Here is a 22,146-nt window from a genome sequence, read left to right as displayed (position 1 = left end):
AAAATGGTCTAGAAGCACATACTTTAATATCAGGAATAGAACCCATGTTGAACAGTGTATTCTGAGATACAATACAACCCAGCATTTCATCTTTATTTTGACATGATTTCTGGGAAAGAAAAGTACCATGACTATTGTGTCAGATTCTTTTAAAGAACATATTCTCCTAATTTATGACCCGACAGGTTCATTTTTCCGATGGGCCCCCTCTCTCCCCTGCTATAGAAGGTTGTGCTGATTTTATAAAAAGAATTCTATAGGTCAGTGAAGTTTCGGCAGTTTCTTATACATTTCGACGCATTCATATACTCTGACACACATAAACAACAAATAAGTCTGCATAATATATGGTTAACACGAACTGGTTTGCTTTACACTTTTTCTAGACACTTTGCTCATCAATCGCAGTTCATCGAAAACGCTCAGCTTTTGATCTGAATCTTTGAAGAGTAAAAAATATTATTAGAAATATTTTACTGAATTTGTAATCTTTCCATATTATTACATAATTACTAGCAGTCCTGAGATAAATCAAACGTTCGTAAGATTTTCCCAGAAAGCATACTTGTCGTTCTTTCCGAACAATTGGAAATTGCTGTTCATTTGGTCCAAATACGAACTGAGTCGTAAGTTCAGTTCCAAAATTTTAAAAACCGTCGCGTGAGGTACGAAAACAAAAGATTTTAAAGCGACTGTACAAAAGTATGTGCAGAGTGACCACACCCAAGAGAGATGCTTCCTCTGCTTCACAGCTTTACATACAAATGAACGACGTTTATGGGCCACACCTAGAGTATACCGAAAAACGCGGCGTTTGATTTAAAAGTACGCAAAGAATCTCGTAGCACAAAATAATTTTTCTACGTCAGTTAAAACTATATTTACTCCTCAGGGAAACTTTGAACCTCTGGACCTCGGTAACGGATAACGACATCGAAAACTTTTCAGGGTTCACAGAGAACACCATTTTAAGAACAAATGGTAAACGTTTTGAAGATCTGCTGTGAATAGAAATTACAAAAGTGGTCACTCCCACAACTGGTACCTCCGGTCCCCAAAAACCATGATTTTCCGGGTGTATCTTGATAACGGATAAAGATTTTCGAAAACGGGAAAAAGACGTTTCTAGGCATACCGTTAAAACGTTTAATATGGTTGGTTAGACAATTGCGGCCAATTGTTTAAAAAAGGGCTAAAACCTGGTTTTTGTGGTTTTCTCAGAAACCGACCATGAACGTATGGTGCTTTTTGAAGCCACCTAAGTCTCACCCTAGATCACACCCAATGCAAAAGAATGATCTGTGCTGGAGGAAATGCATAATGATTACCTTTTGACAATGCGCTGTAGTATAGCTGCAGTATGGGTTGATACAGCGCACTATCAAGCACGGTCGAATACGTACAAGAGCGCAGAGGGAAGAATAACAATGGAAGGCCAAGGACGAAGTGCTCCGATTAAAAATTTTGCAAGATAGGGATGCAGTTGTCCAATACTGTTTAGTCTGTCCTTCGAACAAGTGGACATGGCGCAGCCGACTGATAAAGTGGGGCGTCGTACGGTAATTCGTTTTGGTCAACAGTGGAATTGTTTGAGCTGTGTCAGGTCAACGGAGATGAGGGAAGGAGGAAAAACGTCACCCGCTGAGTGACAATGCGGAAGAAAGTTAATGCTGGATCGTGGCGATGGACGGTAATTGAAGAGGATTGTGACAATACATAAGAGAACGACATGTGGGAAACTTACTGTAGAACCGTATGTCGCACTCGCAAATCCTGTCTGTACCAAAACAACAAGAAGGGAGGTCCGTAAGCAGAGAACTGCCTAGCGCAATGGAATTCCAAAACCACCCATGAGTGATGTGAAGGCCCATAAGGGTAAAAATGGTGCCGAAGCCATACAACCGGGGCAGTGGAGCAATGGAAGAATGTCATTTGGTCGGGTGAGTCTAGTTTCACACTTTTTCCAGCTACTGGTTGAGTTTACGTCCCTAGGGCGAATCATGGCCTGGGTTCTGTGATGATTGGGCAGCCATACCATAATATTCCATGGGCACCATAGGTACTGTGCAAAGTCGCATTAATGCCAAGCATTACATGAACATTTTGTCTGATTAGGTAAGAAGCCACCAACAAGGAAGTCCATTTAAAACTGGCACAACAAATTCGTTACGACGGGTTGCTTGTGCCCGGCAAAGAGAAGCGGACGTCCCAGTGTGAGTGAAGCGGATGTGCAGCGCGCACGGGAGACATTCATAAGGAGTCCAAAGAAATCGGTGCGTCGTGCATTCCGTGAACTCGAAATGGCTCCAACGACAGTGTGGAAAGTCCTGCGACAGAAGCTGTCTATAAAACCATTCAAATTGGAGCTGCAGCATCGATGGATCGGCCGTAATACAGAAGGGGACAGCTGTTTAATGAAATGGACTCCTCGATTACCATATCTCACTCCGTGTGACTCTTTTCTTTGGGAATACGTGAAAGATCTGGTGTATGTACCGCCTCTACCACGTGATGCCGCAGAGCTCCGGGAGAGAATACGGGAAGCGACTGCCACAGTCGACGATGCCATGCTGGGACTGGTATTGCAAGAATTCGATTACCGTATTGACGTCTGTCGGGTCATTCATGGTTCGCATATCCCATGAATGTATAAAAAAATAAAAAAAGAACTTTCAGAGTTTCTCTTCAAAATGCATTATGTACTGTATAACATCTACGCAATGTCTAGTTCTTGTGCAATAAATAATTGAATGTGTTCCCCGACTTTATGTACACTCTGTATTAATCGTCAATTCAGAAAATCTTTCCGCCGTTAACCCTGAACGGCAAAGAAATAACCTTTTCTTCTTCTGCAAATAACTTGGGGATAATTCTGGACCATCACGCAAACTGGACTGAACACACAGCTACTGTCTGTAGGAAACTGGCGAGCGTCACTCCACTACCTGCAACAATATATATATAAAAAAAAAGCTTTTTCTTTCGAGCTTCAAAGGAAGCTCGTATGAGACACTAATACTCCCCATTCTAGACTATATCGATGCCAAAATGGCTCTGAGCACTATGGGACTTAACGTCTGTGGTTATCAGTCCCCTAGAACTTAGAGCTACTTAAACCTAACTAACCTAAGGACATCACACGCATCCATGCCCGAGGCAGGATTCGAACCTGCGACCGTAGCGGTCACGCGGTTCCAGATTGAAGCGCCTAGAACCGCACGGCCACACCGGCCGGCTATGTCGATGCCATCCAAGGACTTTATTGCTAAAGCACACGCAGGATGGAAGTGACGATGAATGCTTGTGTACGATGTAATATATGCTTCTTCGACCATATCACATCAGTCTATGAACGATTATGAGGGTTGCGTGCCGATACGCGTAGAGACCCTATGTTTACGCTAACGTCTTCGCACTTTTTGCACTCCCTCTTATTTGTCTTCATTTCTGGTTCTGATATCTAATATCTGACTAGCACAATAGGAAAACAGGGCTATTAAAAAAGAAGGAACAGATATCAAACATTTATTTCTTCCAAACTACAAAAGATAGGAACACAATTCCAACGTTCTTGGAAAGAATAACGTACAAATTTTTATGCACCAAATGTGAGCACCCCGTGTTACACGATAAATATCAAAACGGTGTCTCATTTCCTGCCACACACGAAGCAGCTGGTCTCTCTTTATCGAATTCACAGCTTCAACAATGCGGCTTTAAAGAGTGTCAGGCACAGGGGGCATAAAAACGCGGTCTTTTACGTAATCTCACAGATAGAAGTCAGGCGAGCTGGGAGGCCACCGGCGATGAAGTTAATCACCTGCTCCTCCTCTTCTAATTCAACGTCCTGAAATGGTGTCATTCAGGTAACGTCGGACATGTTAAGACCTCACACCTAGTGACTTTTATCTGTGAGACCGCATTTTTATCCCCCCTATGCCTGACACTGTTGAAAGTCTGCGAAGTCGCATTGTTGGAGTTGTGAATTCAATAACGAGAGACCAGCTGCTTCGTGTGTGCCAGGAAAGGAACCACGGTTTTGATGGTGCTCACATTGCATGCATAAAAATTTGGACTTCTCTCTGTCCAAGAACGTTGGAAACGTGTTTCTATCTTTTATAGTTTGGAAACAAAAATCTTTGAAATCTGTTCCTTCCTGTACTCGTTGTCGACAAATTAAATTTCTTTCTGTACCATCACATAACACTGCCATGTTACTTGAACCATTTTCTGTATCAACTTGGGAACAATCTTTCTCGAAGTATCACGGAAATTAAATTCCTTACAAACTTCGAAAGACACCTAATGATCGACCTGCTACTACAAAAGACATCTCTCCTGCGTTCTGTGCAGCTCATTACCGTCAATCCCCGTTCCCTGGAACTTTTCCCAACTACTTGGCGGCAGAGTTCTCTACATCACTGTCGCTTCCATTTCAGTCTTCGCCTCTTCCTTTATCCATTCTGCTTTTGGTAACACCAAAGCTGTCTTCAAATATGGGAAGCTAATTTCTATCATTCCAAATGCCCTGTACTGTTATAATAATCATTATTTTTATTATTGGCATTAGTGTCACTTGTTCGTATTTCGTATAGGCCAACTGAGGACCAAGACATTAAATTATTGAGTTTGGAGTGGGCTTTGACGTTTGGCCAGGACTTACGCATCCTCTGGCTGTGTTGTTCCTTCCTCTCCTGTGTCCAGAGGGCACCAGTCTTCTTTCTTGGTAGTCTGTCCTGGAATCTCTTTTGTCTAAGCTTCTTCCTGAGTATTGTCCGATCCTTCAAGTTTCCTTCTGTTATTCCCAGTTCCTGAAGATCTTCCTCCACTTACATCAATCATTGTGACTGGTCTTCCTCTTTTGCCAGTAACAGAGAAGCTGGTTGGTCAATCTGTCACGATGCATCCTGTAAAAGTGTCCATGAAGAGCTAGACGTCTTTTCCCCTGCTACATCTGTGATTCTTTCACAGCACTTGTAGGGCTCTCGGTTGGGTCGCCCTTTATAATTGTCGTCTTGCTTGACTGGCCCTAGTATCTTCCTCATTATCTTTCTCTGCTGGATTTCGAGCTTTTCACTAAGTCTGTTCAAATTGAGTATTAAACATTCTGAAGCATATAAGGCTTCAGTACGGATGTCTGGTAGTTCTTCAGTTTAGTGTTACGGGAGAGATATATTTTATTATAGGTGTTCTTGGTCAGTGGCCGAGCGGTTCTAGGCGCTTCAGTCTGGAACCGCGCGATTGCTATGGTCGCAGGTTCGAATCCTGCCTCGGGCATGGATGTGTATGATGTTCTTAGGTTAGTTAGATATAAGTAGTTCTAAGTTCTAGGGGACTGATGACCTCAGATGTTAAGTCCCGTAGTGCCATTTTAACCAGATAGGGTTGATAGAAGATATAGAGAAGATCCAACGGAGAGCAGCGCGCTTCGTTACAGGATCATTTAGTAATCGCGAAAGCGTTACGGAGATGATAGATAACCTCCAGTGGAAGACTCTGCAGGAGAGACGCTCAGTAGCTCGGTAAGGGCTTTTGTCAAAGTTTCGAGAACATACCTTCACCGAAGAGTCAAGCAGTATATTGCTCCCTCCTACGTATATGTCGCGAAGAGACCATGAGGATAAAATCAGAGAGATTAGAGCCCACACAGAGGCATACCGACAATCCTTCTTTCCACGAACAATACGACACTGGAATAGAAGGGAGAACCGATAGAGGTACTCAAGGTACCCTCCGCCACACACCTTCAGGTGGCTTGCGGAGTATGGATGTAGATGTAGATGTTCTTGGTCAGCTGGTATGCAAGCTTTAGTTTGTTGACTCGAGATGACAGTGCTGTTCTTTCAGATAGATGGTCAGTTGTTATTGTTATTATTAAAATTATGTATTTATTAATGTTATTATTGACAAGTGTGTAATATCATTTGTACGTGGTGCTCCTGATCTGGTCAGGCTAAAAGAGCAGTCAATAAATAAATATTACCTAGTACCTGCACTGCAGCTCCGGAACCCTGAACCTTGCGCCTGGCAGGAGGTGCAGCGGCAGCGGCGGCGGCGGCGGCGCCTGCGCTACGTACCCTGCTGACGTGGTGCGCGCGCCGCCCCATCAGCTCGTGGATGGCCGACACGATCTCGGAGAGCTCGGCGCGCGTGATGCAGCCGTCGCCGTTGATGTCGTACAGCTTGAAGGTCCAGCGCAGCTTCTCGTACATGGAGCCGCGCAGCAGCGTCGACAGCGTCACCAGCAGGTCCTGCCGACAGGCGGCGCCAGCACGAGTTACGCGGGCCGCGGCTCTGCTCGGTCGCGAGTGGGAAAATACGGAGTTCCCAAAAGGGAACGGATCTACAGGGTGTTTCACAAATCATTTTACCCACTTCTAGAGGATCTGAGGGTGGCCCACTGATAGCGACCGGGCCAAATATCTCACGAAAAAAGCACCAAACGAAAAAACTACAAAGAACGAAACTCGTTTAGCTTGGAGGGGGAAGCCAGATGGCGCTATGGTTCGCCCGCTAGATGGCGCCGCTATAGGGCAAACGGATATCAACTGCTTTTTTTAAAACAGGAACCCACGTTTTTTTATTACATATTCGTGTAGTACGTAAAGAAATATGAATGTTTCAGTTGGGCCACTTTTTTCACTTTGTGATAAATGACGCTGTAATAGTCACAAACGTATAAGTACTTGGTATCACGTAACATTCCGCCAGTGCGTACGGTATTTGCGCCGTGATACATTACCCGTGTTAAAATGCACCGTTTACCAATTGCGGAAAAGGTCGATATCGTGTTTATGTATGGCGATTGTGATCAAAATGCCCAACGGGCGTGTGCTATGTATGGTACTCGGTATCCTGGACGACATCATCCAAGTGTTCGCACCGTTCGCCAGATAGTTAGTTTATTTAAGGAAACAGGATGTGTTCAGCCTCATGTGAAACGTCAACCACCACCTGCAACAAATGATGGTGCCCAAGTAGGTGTTTTAGCTGCTGTCGCGGCTAATTCGCACATCGGTAGCAGACAAATTGAGCGAGATTCGGGAATCTCAAAACCGTAGGTGTTGAGAATGCTACATCAACATCGATTGCACCCATACCATATTTCTATGCACCAGGAATTGCATAGCGTTGACTTTGAACGTTGTGTACAGTTCTGCCACTGGGCACAAGAGAAATTACGGGACGATGACAGATTTTTTACACGCGTTCTATTTAGCGACGAAGCGTCATTCACCAACACCGGCATAATATGCACTATTGGGCAACGGAAAATCCACGATGGCTGCGACAAGTGGAACATCAGCGACCTTGGCGGGTTAATGTATGGTGCGGCATTATGGGAGGAAGGATAATTGGCCCCCATTTTATCGATGGCAATCTAAATGGTGCAATGTATTCTGATTTCCTACGTAATGTTACCACAAGATGTTTCACTGCATGACAGAATGGCGATGTACTTCCAACATGATGCATGTCCGGCACATAGGGCGCGTGCGGTTCAAGCGGTACTGAATAGCATATTTCATGACACGTGGATTAGTCGTCGAAGCACCATGCCATGGCCCGCACGTTCGCCGGATCTGACGTGCCCGGATTTCTTTCTGTGGGGAAAGTTGAAGTCTATTTGCTGTCGTGATCCACCGATAACGCCTGACAACATGCGTCACCGCATTGTCAATGCATGTGCGAACATTACGGAAGGCGAACTACTCGCTATTGAGAGGAATGTCGTTACACGTATTGCCAAATGCATTGAGGTTGACGGACATCATTTTGAGCATTTATTGCATTAATGTGGTATTTATAGGTAATCACGCTGTAACAGCATACGTTCTCAGAAATGATAAGTTCACAAAGGTACATGTATCACATTGGAACAACCGAAATAAAATGTACCTATGTTCTGTTTGAAAAACCTATCTGTTACCAACTGTTCGTCTAAAATTGTGAGCCATATATATGTGACTATTATAGCGCCATCTATCACAAAGCGAAAAAAGTGGTCCAACTAAAACATTTTCTTTACGTACTACGCGAATATGTAATAAAAAATGGGGGTTCCTATTTAAAAAAACGGAGTTGATATTCGTTTGACATATGGCAGCGCCATCTAGTGGGCTAACCATAGCGCCATCTGGTTTCCCCCTTGAAGTTAGAAAAGTTTCGTTCTTCGCAGTTTTTTGTTTGACGCTTATTTTGTAAGGTATTTGGACCGGTCACGATCAATGGACTTCAGTGAAGCATTCTCTATGTCCTGGTACATTTTTATACGCTCTTTCTATATATATATATATATATATATACGTTGTTTCCGAAAGAGCGTGTAAAAATGTACCAGGACATAGAGAATGCTTCACTGAACAACTTGAGATAGGGAATCTGGGGTTGGAGAAGCCAGCTTAAGGAGATATGGAAGTAAACTTGTCTTCCGCTTTGTCTAGCATTACTGTTTTCCCGCTCACTGGCAAATAACATGCGTACGCGTTCACACCTAGAGTACTGTTTATTTACATGTACATTCCTTATTTCCTGCAAGGAAACAAGGAGCACCAGCCTGATTACAAGGAAGTCATGTACTTGAGCTTCGTGCAAAGAGTTCTACCTGAGTTGTTGGAGAACGTACCCTTGGCTGTTTGTGATGAGTGGATGTGGATACAACGTGACGATGCACCGCCTCAATTCAGTGTGCACGTCTGCAACCATCTCAGTGCTGTACTTCCTGGTCGCTGGATTGGAAGGCCAGCGATATTTGTCACGGTGTGTCAAAATCTTGTTCGCTGATGTCATGCTTGCATTCAGATTGATGGCCGTCAGTTTCAGCACATTTTGTAAAATACAGCACAAATGGTACATTCAGTCAGTCAATGATACCGTTAACTGTAACTAACGTAAATAAAAAAGGACAAAGTACTGCGCTTTCATTCATATTATCTCCTTAAGCTCTCTTCTCGCACCCTAAGTTCCCTCCCTCGAATTGTTCAGTGGAGCATTCTCTATGTCCTGTTAAATTTTTGCGGTGTTCCAAACGAAACAGCGGCTGAAAATGTAATCACTTTCGGCGACATTAGAGAAATGCTTCTACAAGAAAAGGATCAGACTAAGAAGACAGCTTCACACCACATCGTATAAATTTGAGGCCAAACCTCGTGATTCTTTCAAATCTAAACATTATTCCATACCATTTATTGACGGAGAACAGGTCAAACAGGAACTTCAAGCCATGCTTCACCAAGGAATTATATAACCATTTTCTAGTCACTACGTAAGTCCAAAATGTATAAACACAGGGTAAAATTTTGTAAGAAAATTTTATATTGAACTTGAGATAGTAATGTGTTAGAGTAACTTTAGATAGATGTATGGAGGACTTGCAAGTGTAAAGACGTGTTGTATCTGATGTGTGCTGGATATATATATTCGCTACGGGCAGTAATGAGTTTTTATTTGCAAGATACCATACTGGAAATAATTAAGGTAAGGAAATTTGTTTTGTTACCAATGCAATGCGCGTATTCATAAGTGATGATTAAGGCAAGTTTAGCACTCACATCCATTGATGATGTAAAGCTAATTGTTAATGAGTAATCAGTTTATTGTGTTAATTGTGAGCATTATTAATGTTAAAAGAGTCGAAATACAAGTTTTAAAGTTAGTGCCATATTGTTACTTCCCAAAAGTCAATACCAGTTCCCAGATCCATTCCGTCTTTCATTAACTATTTTTCTCAATAAGTTATTGTCTCAGTAATTTTTGATTTAATTAACATGTTTGCTAATCAAGAGCTTTGCACAATAACTGTATGCTAACTATGCTATTTAAAGTACTAACAGAGAGAAGTGCGAAGAGCGTTACCATTTCGCAGATAAGCGTAAGAAATTTTATTATTTCAGCATTATTAAGAATAGGGACCATTATTTTCAAATTGATAAAGTTTTGTTTAATTACGAGCGTCAATTTCAAATCAATAGTTATGCATCAGATTCAGTTTTTGTGATACGTAAATTCATGCAGTTTTGGTTTGGTTTAAAGTTGTTGTCAGTTTACATTCTCGCAGTCAGAAAAGGTCCGTGCATGGCAAAGCGTATAAGCGACGAGATAAAATACACGTTCGCATGCAATTCCTATTCTAACAGATGTGTTGCGGGCTACTGTCGGTTAAGTAATTTCATACGTTCATGTTTCACATGTTTACCAGATTTTTTTTTGTCTTGCGCCATACTACCACCTCTGAAAGATGCATACCCTACATTCTAAGCAAAAACTGTCTCAATACCTGTATTCCACTGCCAGAAGTTATCAGAATGTTTTTGCTTATCGACTCGTTCGTTTCCGATATAGCAACCCTTACCTCAGATTGATCATTTATCCTTCTCCATCATTCGTATACAGGCCCCTACACGTATATGACACTCTGTAGCGCCTTTGGATGAAGGATCCGGACATGAGTTCCCCTATGAAACTTAACTTACTGAGTCCCCTCTACAACCTCTAGAAGTGTGTAGCATGAATTGTGAAACACCTTGTAGATGTGATGTCAGAATTTGTCTCCCACAGCCCTCTTACAAATGGGCGGCGATCTGACTCACAGATCTCAGCTCTGCGGAGACGACGTGACGTCTGCTCGTCAGACATTAGTGAGTGTCTTGTGCACAATTGAATTCGCAAAAAACAAACTATAATGTACTATATTGTACTTTCCGATAGGGTATGACGCATGCGTGTTGCACCAATTACCACCTCACGTTCAATGTCAGTTAAGGGGACCTGGACGTCATGAAGGCCAAAATTATGGAATTCCTTTTACTCAATAAAATTCTGTGATTTACTTTATTTATAGCACCTCACCATTTTCTTGTTTAAATGTGTTTCTAAAGCAGATGCGATGCTTGACTGGCTGGTTGTCAGACTACAGTTAAACACAAAACAAGTAGATTATTTGAGTTTACTTAAGTTTTTCGCTTGTGTTGGTGTTGTAAACTTATTGTGACTGTGTATTTCAATCTTTTTAAATCGCAAGATGCCAAAAACGAAGAAGTTTAATTGCATTAATAAATTTTGTGGTAATAAACAGAAGAGAGTTGGTGGAAATCGTGAAAATGAAGAAATTGTTAGGGTGCAGCGAAGTGAGGTTAGGCCTAAAAGTTGGATAAATTTGCAAGAATATTCGTAGCAAAAATAGTAGGTTAGCATGACAATTACTTCTAAATTCAGCCTTGATCTTTAGAACCACGTCCCCCTGCGTATGATCTCCATATGTTATTTTTTCTGTACCTCCACATGTTTTCGTCGGAAGTTCGTGATAACGCAACCTTCGTCAAAACCATATAATTTCCCTGCACTTGCAAAATTCTGCAATGACGCCCAATGACTAGAAAAATTTTATAGTTAATTTACGGTCACTCATTTTCTGAAGCAGAATTTTCGCAGTAAAAGCAACTGACTCACCGATAACGAACAGCGTAATGAATCAAGACCTTATAAATCACGACTACTTATAAATCACTACTTTCATTAACAAAAGATACCGAAAACAAATTACGAGATGGAAACAAAACAAATCTACATCGAATTTTTAATATCCGAGCAAATCCAGAGAAATCATTTAACGTTTATCGACGGCAATCTGAGGCACAAACAAAGGAACATCACACATTACATCATTGCTCAAAGCCGACGGGTGGTATCGGACACTAGAATTGATCCCAAGCTTTCGTAACTGCTTTTGTCTATTGCTAAACGTAAATACTGTTAATAGTGAAAAATCCCTTACGTTTAGTGAGAACGTAAGTAGAAGAAGAGGGCTATCCAGCAAAAGTATAGTGGAATGTCAAGTATTAAGGTGAGATTACATATGATCATGCATTGCTGGATGCTGATATGAAACATATGGCACCACTGTGTCACTGAACAGTTACTAAAATTCAACCAAAAGAAATTTATGCTGCTATCGAAGGCTGGTTAACTATTTGGTGCTTACTGTATTTAAGTGCACATAAACCAAGAGACTGCTCCATTGCAAAGCTTAATCCTATAAGCAGAAGGCTTACATACGTTCAGAACTATGTGCTGCTTTCACTAACCTATTCATCCACGTATTACACACTATTCTGAGATATGCAGGTCCTTTTTCTCCTTCCACCACATTCGAGTCATTAATGTATGTGCTGTATAATTATTCATAGATGTATTTTGACTCAGCATTGTGTACTTGTTCTTTGGTCATTATACATTCACCCTGTATATCACTAAAAATGTCTGAGCTTATTTACCACTACCTATGAGGGTAGCCAATGATCCTTCGCAAACAGACAGGTACACCTTTCATTATTTGGCATATGCTTCTAGGATATTTCTTTTTTGGAGTACTTCTGATTTACAGCTATCAAATGTTATACAATTTAATGTTTTGTATAGTGTTGTCTTGCATTAACTGCTCTCATTTAATGTTTTGTATCAGCTCCTCCAACTCTGATTTTGAATTTGGTCATTGAAATTTCGTTAGAAGATTCCGCCGCAACGAAAAACGCCTTTGTTTTAATGATGACCACCACAAATCCTATACCGTATCAGTGACTCTCTCTCTGCCCTATTTCGCGATAATACAAAACGTGTTGCCCTTTTTTGAACTTACTCGATGTACTCTATCAATCCTATCTGGTAAAGATCCCACACCGCGCAGTACTCCAAATGCGAACGGACAAGTGTAGTGTGAATAATCTCTTTAGTAGACCTGTTACATTTACTAAGTGCCCTGCCAATAAAACCCAGTCTTTGGTTAGCTTTCCCCGAAAAATTTCCTGTGTGTTCCTTCCAATTTAAGTTGTTCGTAATTGTAATTCCTTGGTATTTAGTTGAATTTACGGCATTTAGATTTGACTCATTTACCGTTTAACTGAAATATAACGTATTCCTTTTAGCACTCACTTGGAAGACCTCGCAGGTTTCGTTATTTAGTGTCAGTTGCCAATTTTTCCCCATACAGATATGTTTTCTAAATCGTTAATAATCTTTTTTGATATTCTGATAACTAGACGATAAACAACAGCGTCATCTGCAGACAACCTAAGACTGCTGGTTAGATTGTCTCCTAAATCGTTTATATAGACATGGAACAGCAAAGGGCCTGTAACACTAACTTGGCGAACGTCAGAAATCACTTCTGTTTTACTCGATTACTTTCCGTCAATTACTACGAACTGTGGCCTCTCTGACAGGAAATCACGAATTCAGTCACGTAACTGAGACGATATTCCATAAGTACGCAATTTCACCACAAGCCGCTTGTGTGGTACAGTGTTAAAACCTTCTCGAAATCTAGAAATAAGGAATCAATCTGAAACCCACTGTCAATAGCACTCAACACCTCGTGCCAGTAAGGAGCTAGTTGTGTTTCACAGGAAAGGTGTTTTCTAAACCCATGTTGACTGTGTGTCTATAGACCGTTTTCTTCAAGTTAATTCATAATGTTCGAACACAATATATGTTCCAAAATCCTGCTGCATGATATGGGTCTGTAATTTAGTGGATTACTCCAACTACCTTTCTTGAATATTGCTGTGATCCGAGCAACTTCCCAGTCTTCGGGTACGAATCTTTCGTCGAGCGAAAAGTTGTTATGATGAAGTATGGAGATATTGTATCAGCATAATCTGAAAGGAACCTAACTTGTATATAATCTGAACCGGAAGACTTGGTTTTAAGTGGTTTAAGTTGATTTACTACGCCGAGGATATCTACTTCTAAGTTACTCATGTGGCAGCTGTTCTTGATTGAAGTTCTGGAATATGCACTTCGTCTTCGTTGGTGAAGGTATTCCGGAAGGCTGTGTTTAGTAACTGCTTTGGCAGCACTTTCATCGATAGTATTTCCATTGCTATCGCACAGAGAAGGCATTGATTGTGTCTTGCTGCTAGCACACTTCACATACAACCAGAATCTCTTTGGATTTCCTGTCAGGTTTCGAGACAAAGTTTTGTTGTGGAAACTATTATAAGCATCTCGCACTGAAGTCCGAGCTAAATTTTGAGGTTCTGTAAAATATCGGCAATATTGGAGATTTGGCGTCTGTTTAAATTTTGGAATGGTTTTTTTGTTTGTTTCTGCAACAGTGTTCTGACCCTTTTTGTGAACCAAGAACATCAGCTCCGTCGTTTGTTAATTTATTTGGTATAAATCTCTCAATTGCTGCTGATACTATTTCTTTGTATTCAAGCCACGTCTGGTCTACACTTACATTGTTAATTTGGAAATAGTAGAGATTGTCTCTCAGGAAGGCGCCAAGTGAATTTTTATCTATTTTTTTTAGTAGGTACTTTTTCGTTCATTTTTCGAGGATTTGAGGGTTACAATATTCAGTCTCGCTATGACATACGAGTGTTCACTAATCCCTGTATCCGTTTTGATGTTCGTTGTTAGCTCACAATTATTTGTTTCTAAGAGATCAAGTGTGTTTCTACAACCGTTTACTATTCGCGTGAGCTCATGAACTAACTGCTAGAAATAATTTTCAGAGAATACGTTTACCACAATTTCGGATGATGATTTTTGCGTTAATTCCGGATGTAAACATGCATTTTCGCCCATATATCGAGGGTAAATTAAAGTCACCACGAACAGTAATGCTATGAGTCGGGTGGGTATCTGAAATCAAAGTTTTTGTTTGAACGTTTCAGCAAATGTATCATCTGAATTGGGAGGTCGGTAAAAGGATCCAAGTATTATTATATTCCCGTTGCCAAGAATTATCTCTTCCCATACTAAATTCACAAAAATTTCAGCTGAACTTATCTTCGGATTTAGCCAACTTTCAGTGCCTATAACGATTTGATCATCATTGCTTTGTGTTAGCGCTTGGAGCTCTGGTACTTTCCCAACACAGTTACGACAGTTTACAACATATATACCGATGGTTCCTGTATCTACGTTCTTCCTGTGTTCGGCATTCATAATATGAAACTGAGGCCCTTTATGTGTTTTCCCGAGACACTCTAACCTAAAAACCCGCCCAGTCCACGACACACAGTCCCTGCTACTCGTGAAACCGCCTCCTGACCTATTCATCAGAACCCGAAACCCAACCACCCTATGGCGTAAGTCGAGGAACCTGCAGCCTACACAGTCGCAGAACCGTCTGAGCTTCTGATTCAAACCATCCACTCTGCCTGTACCAGAGGTCCGTAACTGGTCCTGTGGAGTATGCTGCAAATGGTGAGCTCCGCTTTCATCTCGCAAGCAAGACTGCCAGTCTTTACCACTTCTATTAGCCGTTCGAAACCAGAGAGAATCTTTTCCAATACAAAGCGACACAAATCATTGGTATCGATGAGAGCTACCACCTGCAGTTGGCTGCATCCTGTGCTCTTCATGGGATCTGGAAAGACCAGTTCCACATCTGAAATGACTCAACCCGGTATGAAGAGGTAGTGCACACTTGCTTTCTTCCCCTTCTTGGTGGCCATGTTCCTAAGGGGTCCTATTATACGCCTAACATTGGATCTCCCAACTACCAATACTCCCACCCTCTGTGACTGCCCGTATCTTGCAGGCTGAGAGGTTTCCTCTGAAACAGGACAGGCGGATGCATCTGGCTGAGTGACAGTGTCAATCACCTACAGCATCTAACTGTGGAGGCCTTACGTGCAGCCCCCTTGGAAGTCTTTCACCGCCTGCCACGCCCTGGGGCGACCTCCCGCTCGACCATGGGTGCGGAGTCAACCTCAGAGCGAGCAGTAACTGGGCTGGCCACTGGTGAGGACCGACTGGAGAACTCGGACGTGCTGGACGTCTGTTGGATTCCCACAGCCGGCCCACACCAGTGATGCCCATCCACTGCAACTTCAGGCTGGTAACTGAAGCCATCACAGCCTGGAGCTGAGATCCACGTGTCACCAACTCAGCTCACATCCACACACAACAATCACAGATCCTATCCACACTAAAGACCTTGGAAAACTACACTACACAGGCAAACCGACTATCGACAAGTGTTGCGAAACTCTAATTGTGTTGAAGGATGTAGTCCTCATCCCCGAATTGCTCTTCAACAGTGGGAAATAACAAGATGCTTAAAACATGAATGTAAGACTGTGCTGTGATAGTGCCACGAAAAACAACAAGTGGTGCAAGCCCCCTCTATGAAAAACACGACCACACAATAACACCACCGCCTCCAAATTTTACTATAGGCACTACACACGCTGGCAGACGACGTTCGCTGGGCATTTGACATACCCACACCCATTCATCGGATCGCTACATTGTGTACCGTGATTCGTCACTCCACATAACGTTTTTACACTGTTCAATGGTCCCATGTTTACACTCCTTACACCAAGCGAGGCGTCGTTTGGATTTTTCCGGCACAAAGTGTGGCTTAAGAGCAGCTGCTCGACCATGAAATCTAAGTTTTCTCACCTCCCTCCTAACTGTCATAGCACTTGCAGTGGATGCTGATGCAGTTTGGAATTCCCGTGTGATGATCTGGATAGGTGTCTGCCTATTACACATTACTACCCTCTTCAAATGTTGGCGGTCTCTGTCAGTCAAGAAACGAGGTCGGCCTGTATGCTTTTGTGCTGCATGTGTCCCTTCATGTTTCCACTTCACTATCACATCAGAACCAGTGGGCCTAGAGATATTTAGGAGTGTGGAAACCTCGTGCACAAACGTATGACACAATCTGACACCCAAACACCTGACCACGTTCGTAGTCCACGAGTTCCATGGAGCACCCTGTTCTGCTCGCTCACGTCTAATGACTACTGTGGTCGCTGATATGGAGTGCCTGACAGTTGGTGGCAGGACAATGCACCTAATATGAAAAAAGTATGTTTTTGGGAGTGCACGGATACTTTTGATCACGTAGTGTATGCTGTGGCTGTCTCCACCAGACATCACGGCGCCTAGAGTATCGGCAACCAAACTAACAAAATGCAGCCATGGGTTGCCCGCTTCGCAGGCACACCGAAGCACTACACAACCGACAGGAAATATTGATGAACGGCCACAACAACAACAACAACAACAACAACAACGCAGAAAAGACACCAGCGGCCACCAGGGCCACTACCGGCCCACATAAACATCAGGAAGAGGTCGCTGCAGATCCTGGAACTATTTTCACACGTCAAACCACGTGATGGAAAATAGTTCCGAGGTATTCATCAACCGAAGCGCTATAAAGGCCGGCATCCTCTACACCTCCCGCCTTCTTGAACCCCCTCACCCCCAGGTTGCTCCTCTCCTCTCCCATCACCGCCCCCTGCCACGTCTTCACCGTTGTGTCCCCCCTACCCTCCATCTCTACACCCTACATCTCCTTTCCCAAGGTGGCTTCCATCAACTCCCCCTCCTGGATGATGCCCTCTCTCCCTCCATTTATCCCTCCTATCAACTCTGATCCTCACTCCCCCTCCTTTCCTCTGTCCTTTTCCCGGGCTCCCTCTCCCCCCCTTCCATCCTCTTTCTTCCCCACCTCCCCTCTCTTTGCCCCCTTCTCTCCCCCACGTCCTTTTACATTTCCCTCCTCTGCCTCCTCTCATTCCCTCTCGCGTCTGCCCTTCTCCCCCTTTATTAGTCCTCTTTCTCCTTGGTTTCCCCCCCCCCTTTTTCGTTTTTTCCTCTCCTCCCTCCTTGTTTTTCCCCCTACTCCAGGTCCCCCCCCCCCATCTGCCTTGGGTCGGGAGTGCCATCTTTGTGCCGCCTTTTTCGTGCAGTATTTTACAGTGTGTTTTTCCAGTGCGTGCTCCGTGTTGTGTCTTTTGGGAAGTGTAGCGAACAGCCATCATACTGTCGCTGGGTGTGCTTTTTATTACTTGCGAACAGAAACCAGACTGTCGCCATGTTTTTTAATTGTGTGTCTACTGTGTTACTTGTCTGATTCCTGTGTCTTTTATCTGCATTGCCAACCCCCTTTGCTTTCCGTTTCAACTTTCCGCAATTTTACGCCATTTTTCACTTTAAATCGCCATTTTATCGCCTGTTTTTCCTTGTTTCTTTCTTCTTCCTTTCTTTAAAAAAAGTCTGTAGGCTGTAGAGCAGCGTAGTAAGCTGCTGCCGGCCCGCCCCCTTCGGGGGGAATTGAAAATCAATAAAGAAAAAAAAAAAAAAAAAGGCCGGCGCTCGGCCGCACATCGGCAGTTCATGGACCGCCAGCAGATGTGGACAGCTGCCGCTCCGGCAGCCCAGCTCAACTTGGATTTTGTCCCTGATCCCTGGATTAGGCTTGTTATATCGGAGGAGTCTCTGACGGAGACTAGTAGGAAACTATTTCAGTTGTTTCCTATATTATTCTTGTATGTAGTTGTGATTCGAAGGCTGATCACTGTTTTGTGTTGGTGTTATACTTGGATAATTTTTTTGGTTAATTGAACAGTCCAATAAATTGTTTTCGGACTTTGATCGTTAGTTACTTCTGCTTACGCAGACATATCAGTGTATATCACAAGTTCGGTTTACTTTCCGACGCAAACGGTAACGCGAGAACTGTATCTATCAGATATTAATTCAACACGCAGAAACTCAAGAAACTGAAGTATCAAAGCACACAAGATGCAATTATACCAATCGCTCCTGATTAGGAACTCGTAAAAGTCACAAAATCGCTTACTTCCCTGTTGCTGCTTCTGTTTCTATTGGCTGCTGCTGCCTGACTCATACAATACGATGCGCCATAGTTGTACCCCGTGTGGTATCGTAGTTCCGATGCTACAGCGTAGGTGCACACTCTGAGGTCGGCACTACGAGAGCGGACCAACTACGAGGGCAGTTCAATAAGTAAAGCAACACCTTTTTTTTTCTCGGCCAATTTTGGTTGAAAAAACCAGAAATTTCTTGTGGAATATTTTCAAACATTCCCGCTTCGTCTCGTATAGTTTCATTGACTTCCGACAGGTGGCAGCGCTGTACGGAGCTGTTAAAATGGCGTCTGTAACGGATGTGTGGTGCAAACAACGGGCAGTGATCGAGTTTCTTTTGGCGGAAAACCAGGGCATCTCAGATATTCATAGGTGCTTGCAGAATGTCTACGGTGATCTGGCAGTGGACAAAAGCACGGTGAGTCGTTGGGCAAAGCGTGTGTCATCATCGCCGCAAGGTCAAGCAAGACTGTTTGATCTCCCGCGTGCGGGCCGGCCGTGCACAGCTATGACTCCTGCAATGGCGGAGCGTGCGAACACACTCGTTCGAGATGATCGACAGATCACCATCAAACAACTCAGTGCTCAACTTGACATCTCTGTTGGTAGTGCTGTCACAATTGTTCACCAGTTGGGATATTCAAAGGTTTGTTCCCGCTGGGTCCCTCGTTGTCTAACCGAACACCGTAAAGAGCAAAGGAGAACCATCTGTGCGGAATTGCTTGCTCGTCATGTGGCTGAGGGTGACAATTTCTTGTCAAAGATTGTTACAGGCGATGAAACATGGGTTCATCACTTCGAACCTGAAACAAAACGGCAATCAATGGAGTGGCGCCACACCCACTCCCCTACCGAGAAAAAGTTTAAAGCCATACCCTCAGCCGGTAAAGTGATGGTTACAGTCTTCTGGGACGCTGAAGGGGTTATTCTGTTCGATGTCCTTCCCCATGGTCAAACGATCAACTCTGAAGTGTATTGTGCTACTCTTCAGAAATTGAAGAAACGACTTCAGCGTGTTCGTAGGCACAAAAATCTGAACGAACTTCTCCTTCTTCATGACAACGCAAGACCCCACACAAGTCTTCGCACCCGAGAGGAGCTCACAAAACTTCAGTGGACTGTTCTTCCTCATGCACCCTACAGCCCCGATCTCGCACCGTCGGATTTCCATATGTTTGGCCCAATGAAGGACGCAATCCGTGGGAGGCACTACGCGGATGATGAAGAAGTTATTGATGCAGTACGACGTTGGCTCCGACATCGACCAGTGGAATGGTACCGTGCAGGCATACAGGCGCTCATTTCAAGGTGGCGTAAGGCCGTAGCATTGAATGGAGATTACGTTGAAAAATAGTGTTGTGTAGCTAAAAGATTGGGGAATAACCTGGTGTATTTCAATGCTGAATAAAACAACTCCTGTTTCATAAAAAAAAAAAATGTGTTGCATTACTTATTGAACTGCCCTCGTACGCAGACCGCAGCGCCCTCTAGCCGACGCCGTGGAGCTCTACGAGCGCCACTCTGATATCGCCCCACTTCATCAAGAGCAGGCGTCCGGGATACATCGCTTCAACTTCAGAGCGTGGCTCGCTATTGAGACTATGTACTACTTACGACGGGAATTCGGCTTCGCTCCTACGTGCTCATCATCGCAAAGTTATGTAACCATTCATTGTTTTCGCCTATAGTAAATATGCTCTTATTTTACATGCAGTACCGAAGTGCTTTGCGTCTCCTGCTCCTACTCGCTTCCTTCATTCGGCCTATTTTGCAGATCACAGGAGCAGACCCACGCGCCGCCTTCCAGGAGGGATACAGAACCCCGAACTCTATGGTCTTCCCTTTCGGCAGTGCCACGTGGCCGCCCTGAGTCCGGACTTCTTGCGACCGTATATTCTCGTGACTACCGCTGCCACCAATCACGCACGGTAGTTACATTCCTGCCAAGCCTCTCCGCAGTATCGCAGAAGGAACATCCTGCTTCTCGCTGCCCTTTACACGACATCGTTCAAACTCAGTAAGCTGTTGATAATGGCGTCTTTGTCGACCTGAAAGCATTCTTGACCAACAGCAACTCAGCACGTCAAATCTAGAAGGTAACTAACGCTCATGACCGTTAAAGCGTGTATTTAAAGCACACCATGCTCATAGTGGCGCAGCTAGCTCCATATGCGACTGGTGCGAAATTTCAATAGACCTATATGTAGCGACACGCCTAACAAGTCTCGTTTATTCCTTTTATTTTTTTCAGTCACTGTATTCATTTTGGATCGATACTTCAGTTTTACCAAATAATAGCAAAATGAACGAGAAAGTGCTGTACTTCTGTGAGTAACTCAAAAGTGGTGCAGCCCGAAGAACGACGATGTGTCATAACACGGCTGTCTTGGCGCTGGAGCGGAATTCCTAACACATTTGCGTGGCGACCTCCAAAACACAAATGATCGTACTCTATATCCAACTGTGTACTGACATGGTGCATAAAATACACTGCAGACAAAAGGCAAGACATTATCATCAACTAACGCAAAATTCTGTCAGTTTTCTACCTCGATGTAAACCCAGTACAATGGAACAGAAGTGGACGTTGCTCTGGCGTCACGTTGGACATTTATTAGGAATGTCGGTAGCACTTAACAGCAGTTGAGGAGAAAAGGGGATAGTCACCTGTACACTTTTATTTCTGTGTCATAAGTATTCTGACTGGTCTGATGCGACCGCCAAGGTTTCATCTCTGGTGTCGACCTCTTCATTTCATGATAGTACTTACATTGTTCGTCTTCAATATCGTGTCGGATGTGTTCGAATCTGTATATTTCTGTAGAGAGCTTAGCATTTGTAGCTCCCTTTAGTACCATGGATGTTATTCCCTGACGTCTGAACACACGTCCTTTCTGTCAGCGTTTTCCGCGTATTCCTTTCCTCACCGAATGTGCGTGAGACCTTACTGTTTATCTTTTCGGTCAACTATATTTTCAGCCAGCTTCTGTAACACCACATCTGAAACGCCTCCTTTCTCTTCTCTTCCGGTTTCCCCACAGTCCTTAATCAACTTCCATACTATGCTATCCTTCAGATTTTACACTTCCAAAAATTTCTTCCTCAAATTAAGATGGCAGACTTCTTTTAGCAAGGGATGCACTTTTTGCCAGTGCTGGTTTGCTACTTATTTTCTTCTTGATTCGTACGTCACGCATTATTTTGCTTCTATGGTAGCTAGGGCGATCTAGTCTCACGTATTTCTCGAGATCTCCCTCACTATAGCAGTTTTTTTCAATCCTCCCTGCTCCATTACGGACAGTCTGTTTCTCCCGCTTATTTCGGCAGCGATCACTATTTTAAACATTAATCCCGCGAAATACTACCGATAGTTCAGATTCGCTAACTGACAGTATAATATCTGCGGCTGTGCAGCCATCATATTAGGTTACAAGAAGCTCTTCTTAGAGCAGTTGAGAAGGTAGAAGTGGCTAGATGACGTAATGGTTTGTTAGGTACGGGTATCGTG

General features: G+C 43.4%; 1 protein-coding gene across 1 annotated transcript in view; it reads right to left on the bottom strand.

The window, feature by feature from the left end:
- Nucleotides 1-22,146, bottom strand: part of LOC126149187 (calsenilin) — a 255,358-nt gene that overhangs the window by 94,541 nt on the left and 138,671 nt on the right. Inside the window, exon 3 of the mRNA XM_049915803.1 lies at nucleotides 6,078-6,251. Within this exon, the coding sequence (XP_049771760.1) occupies nucleotides 6,078-6,251 (174 nt within the window). The remainder of the gene's footprint in view (nucleotides 1-6,077; nucleotides 6,252-22,146) is intronic.

Source organism: Schistocerca cancellata, chromosome 1 (genome assembly GCF_023864275.1).
Source record: "Schistocerca cancellata isolate TAMUIC-IGC-003103 chromosome 1, iqSchCanc2.1, whole genome shotgun sequence".
Taxonomy (NCBI): Eukaryota; Metazoa; Arthropoda; class Insecta; order Orthoptera; family Acrididae; genus Schistocerca; species Schistocerca cancellata.
Note: the sequence above shows the minus strand (reverse complement) of the source record. Positions and strands in the feature narration are given on the sequence as shown.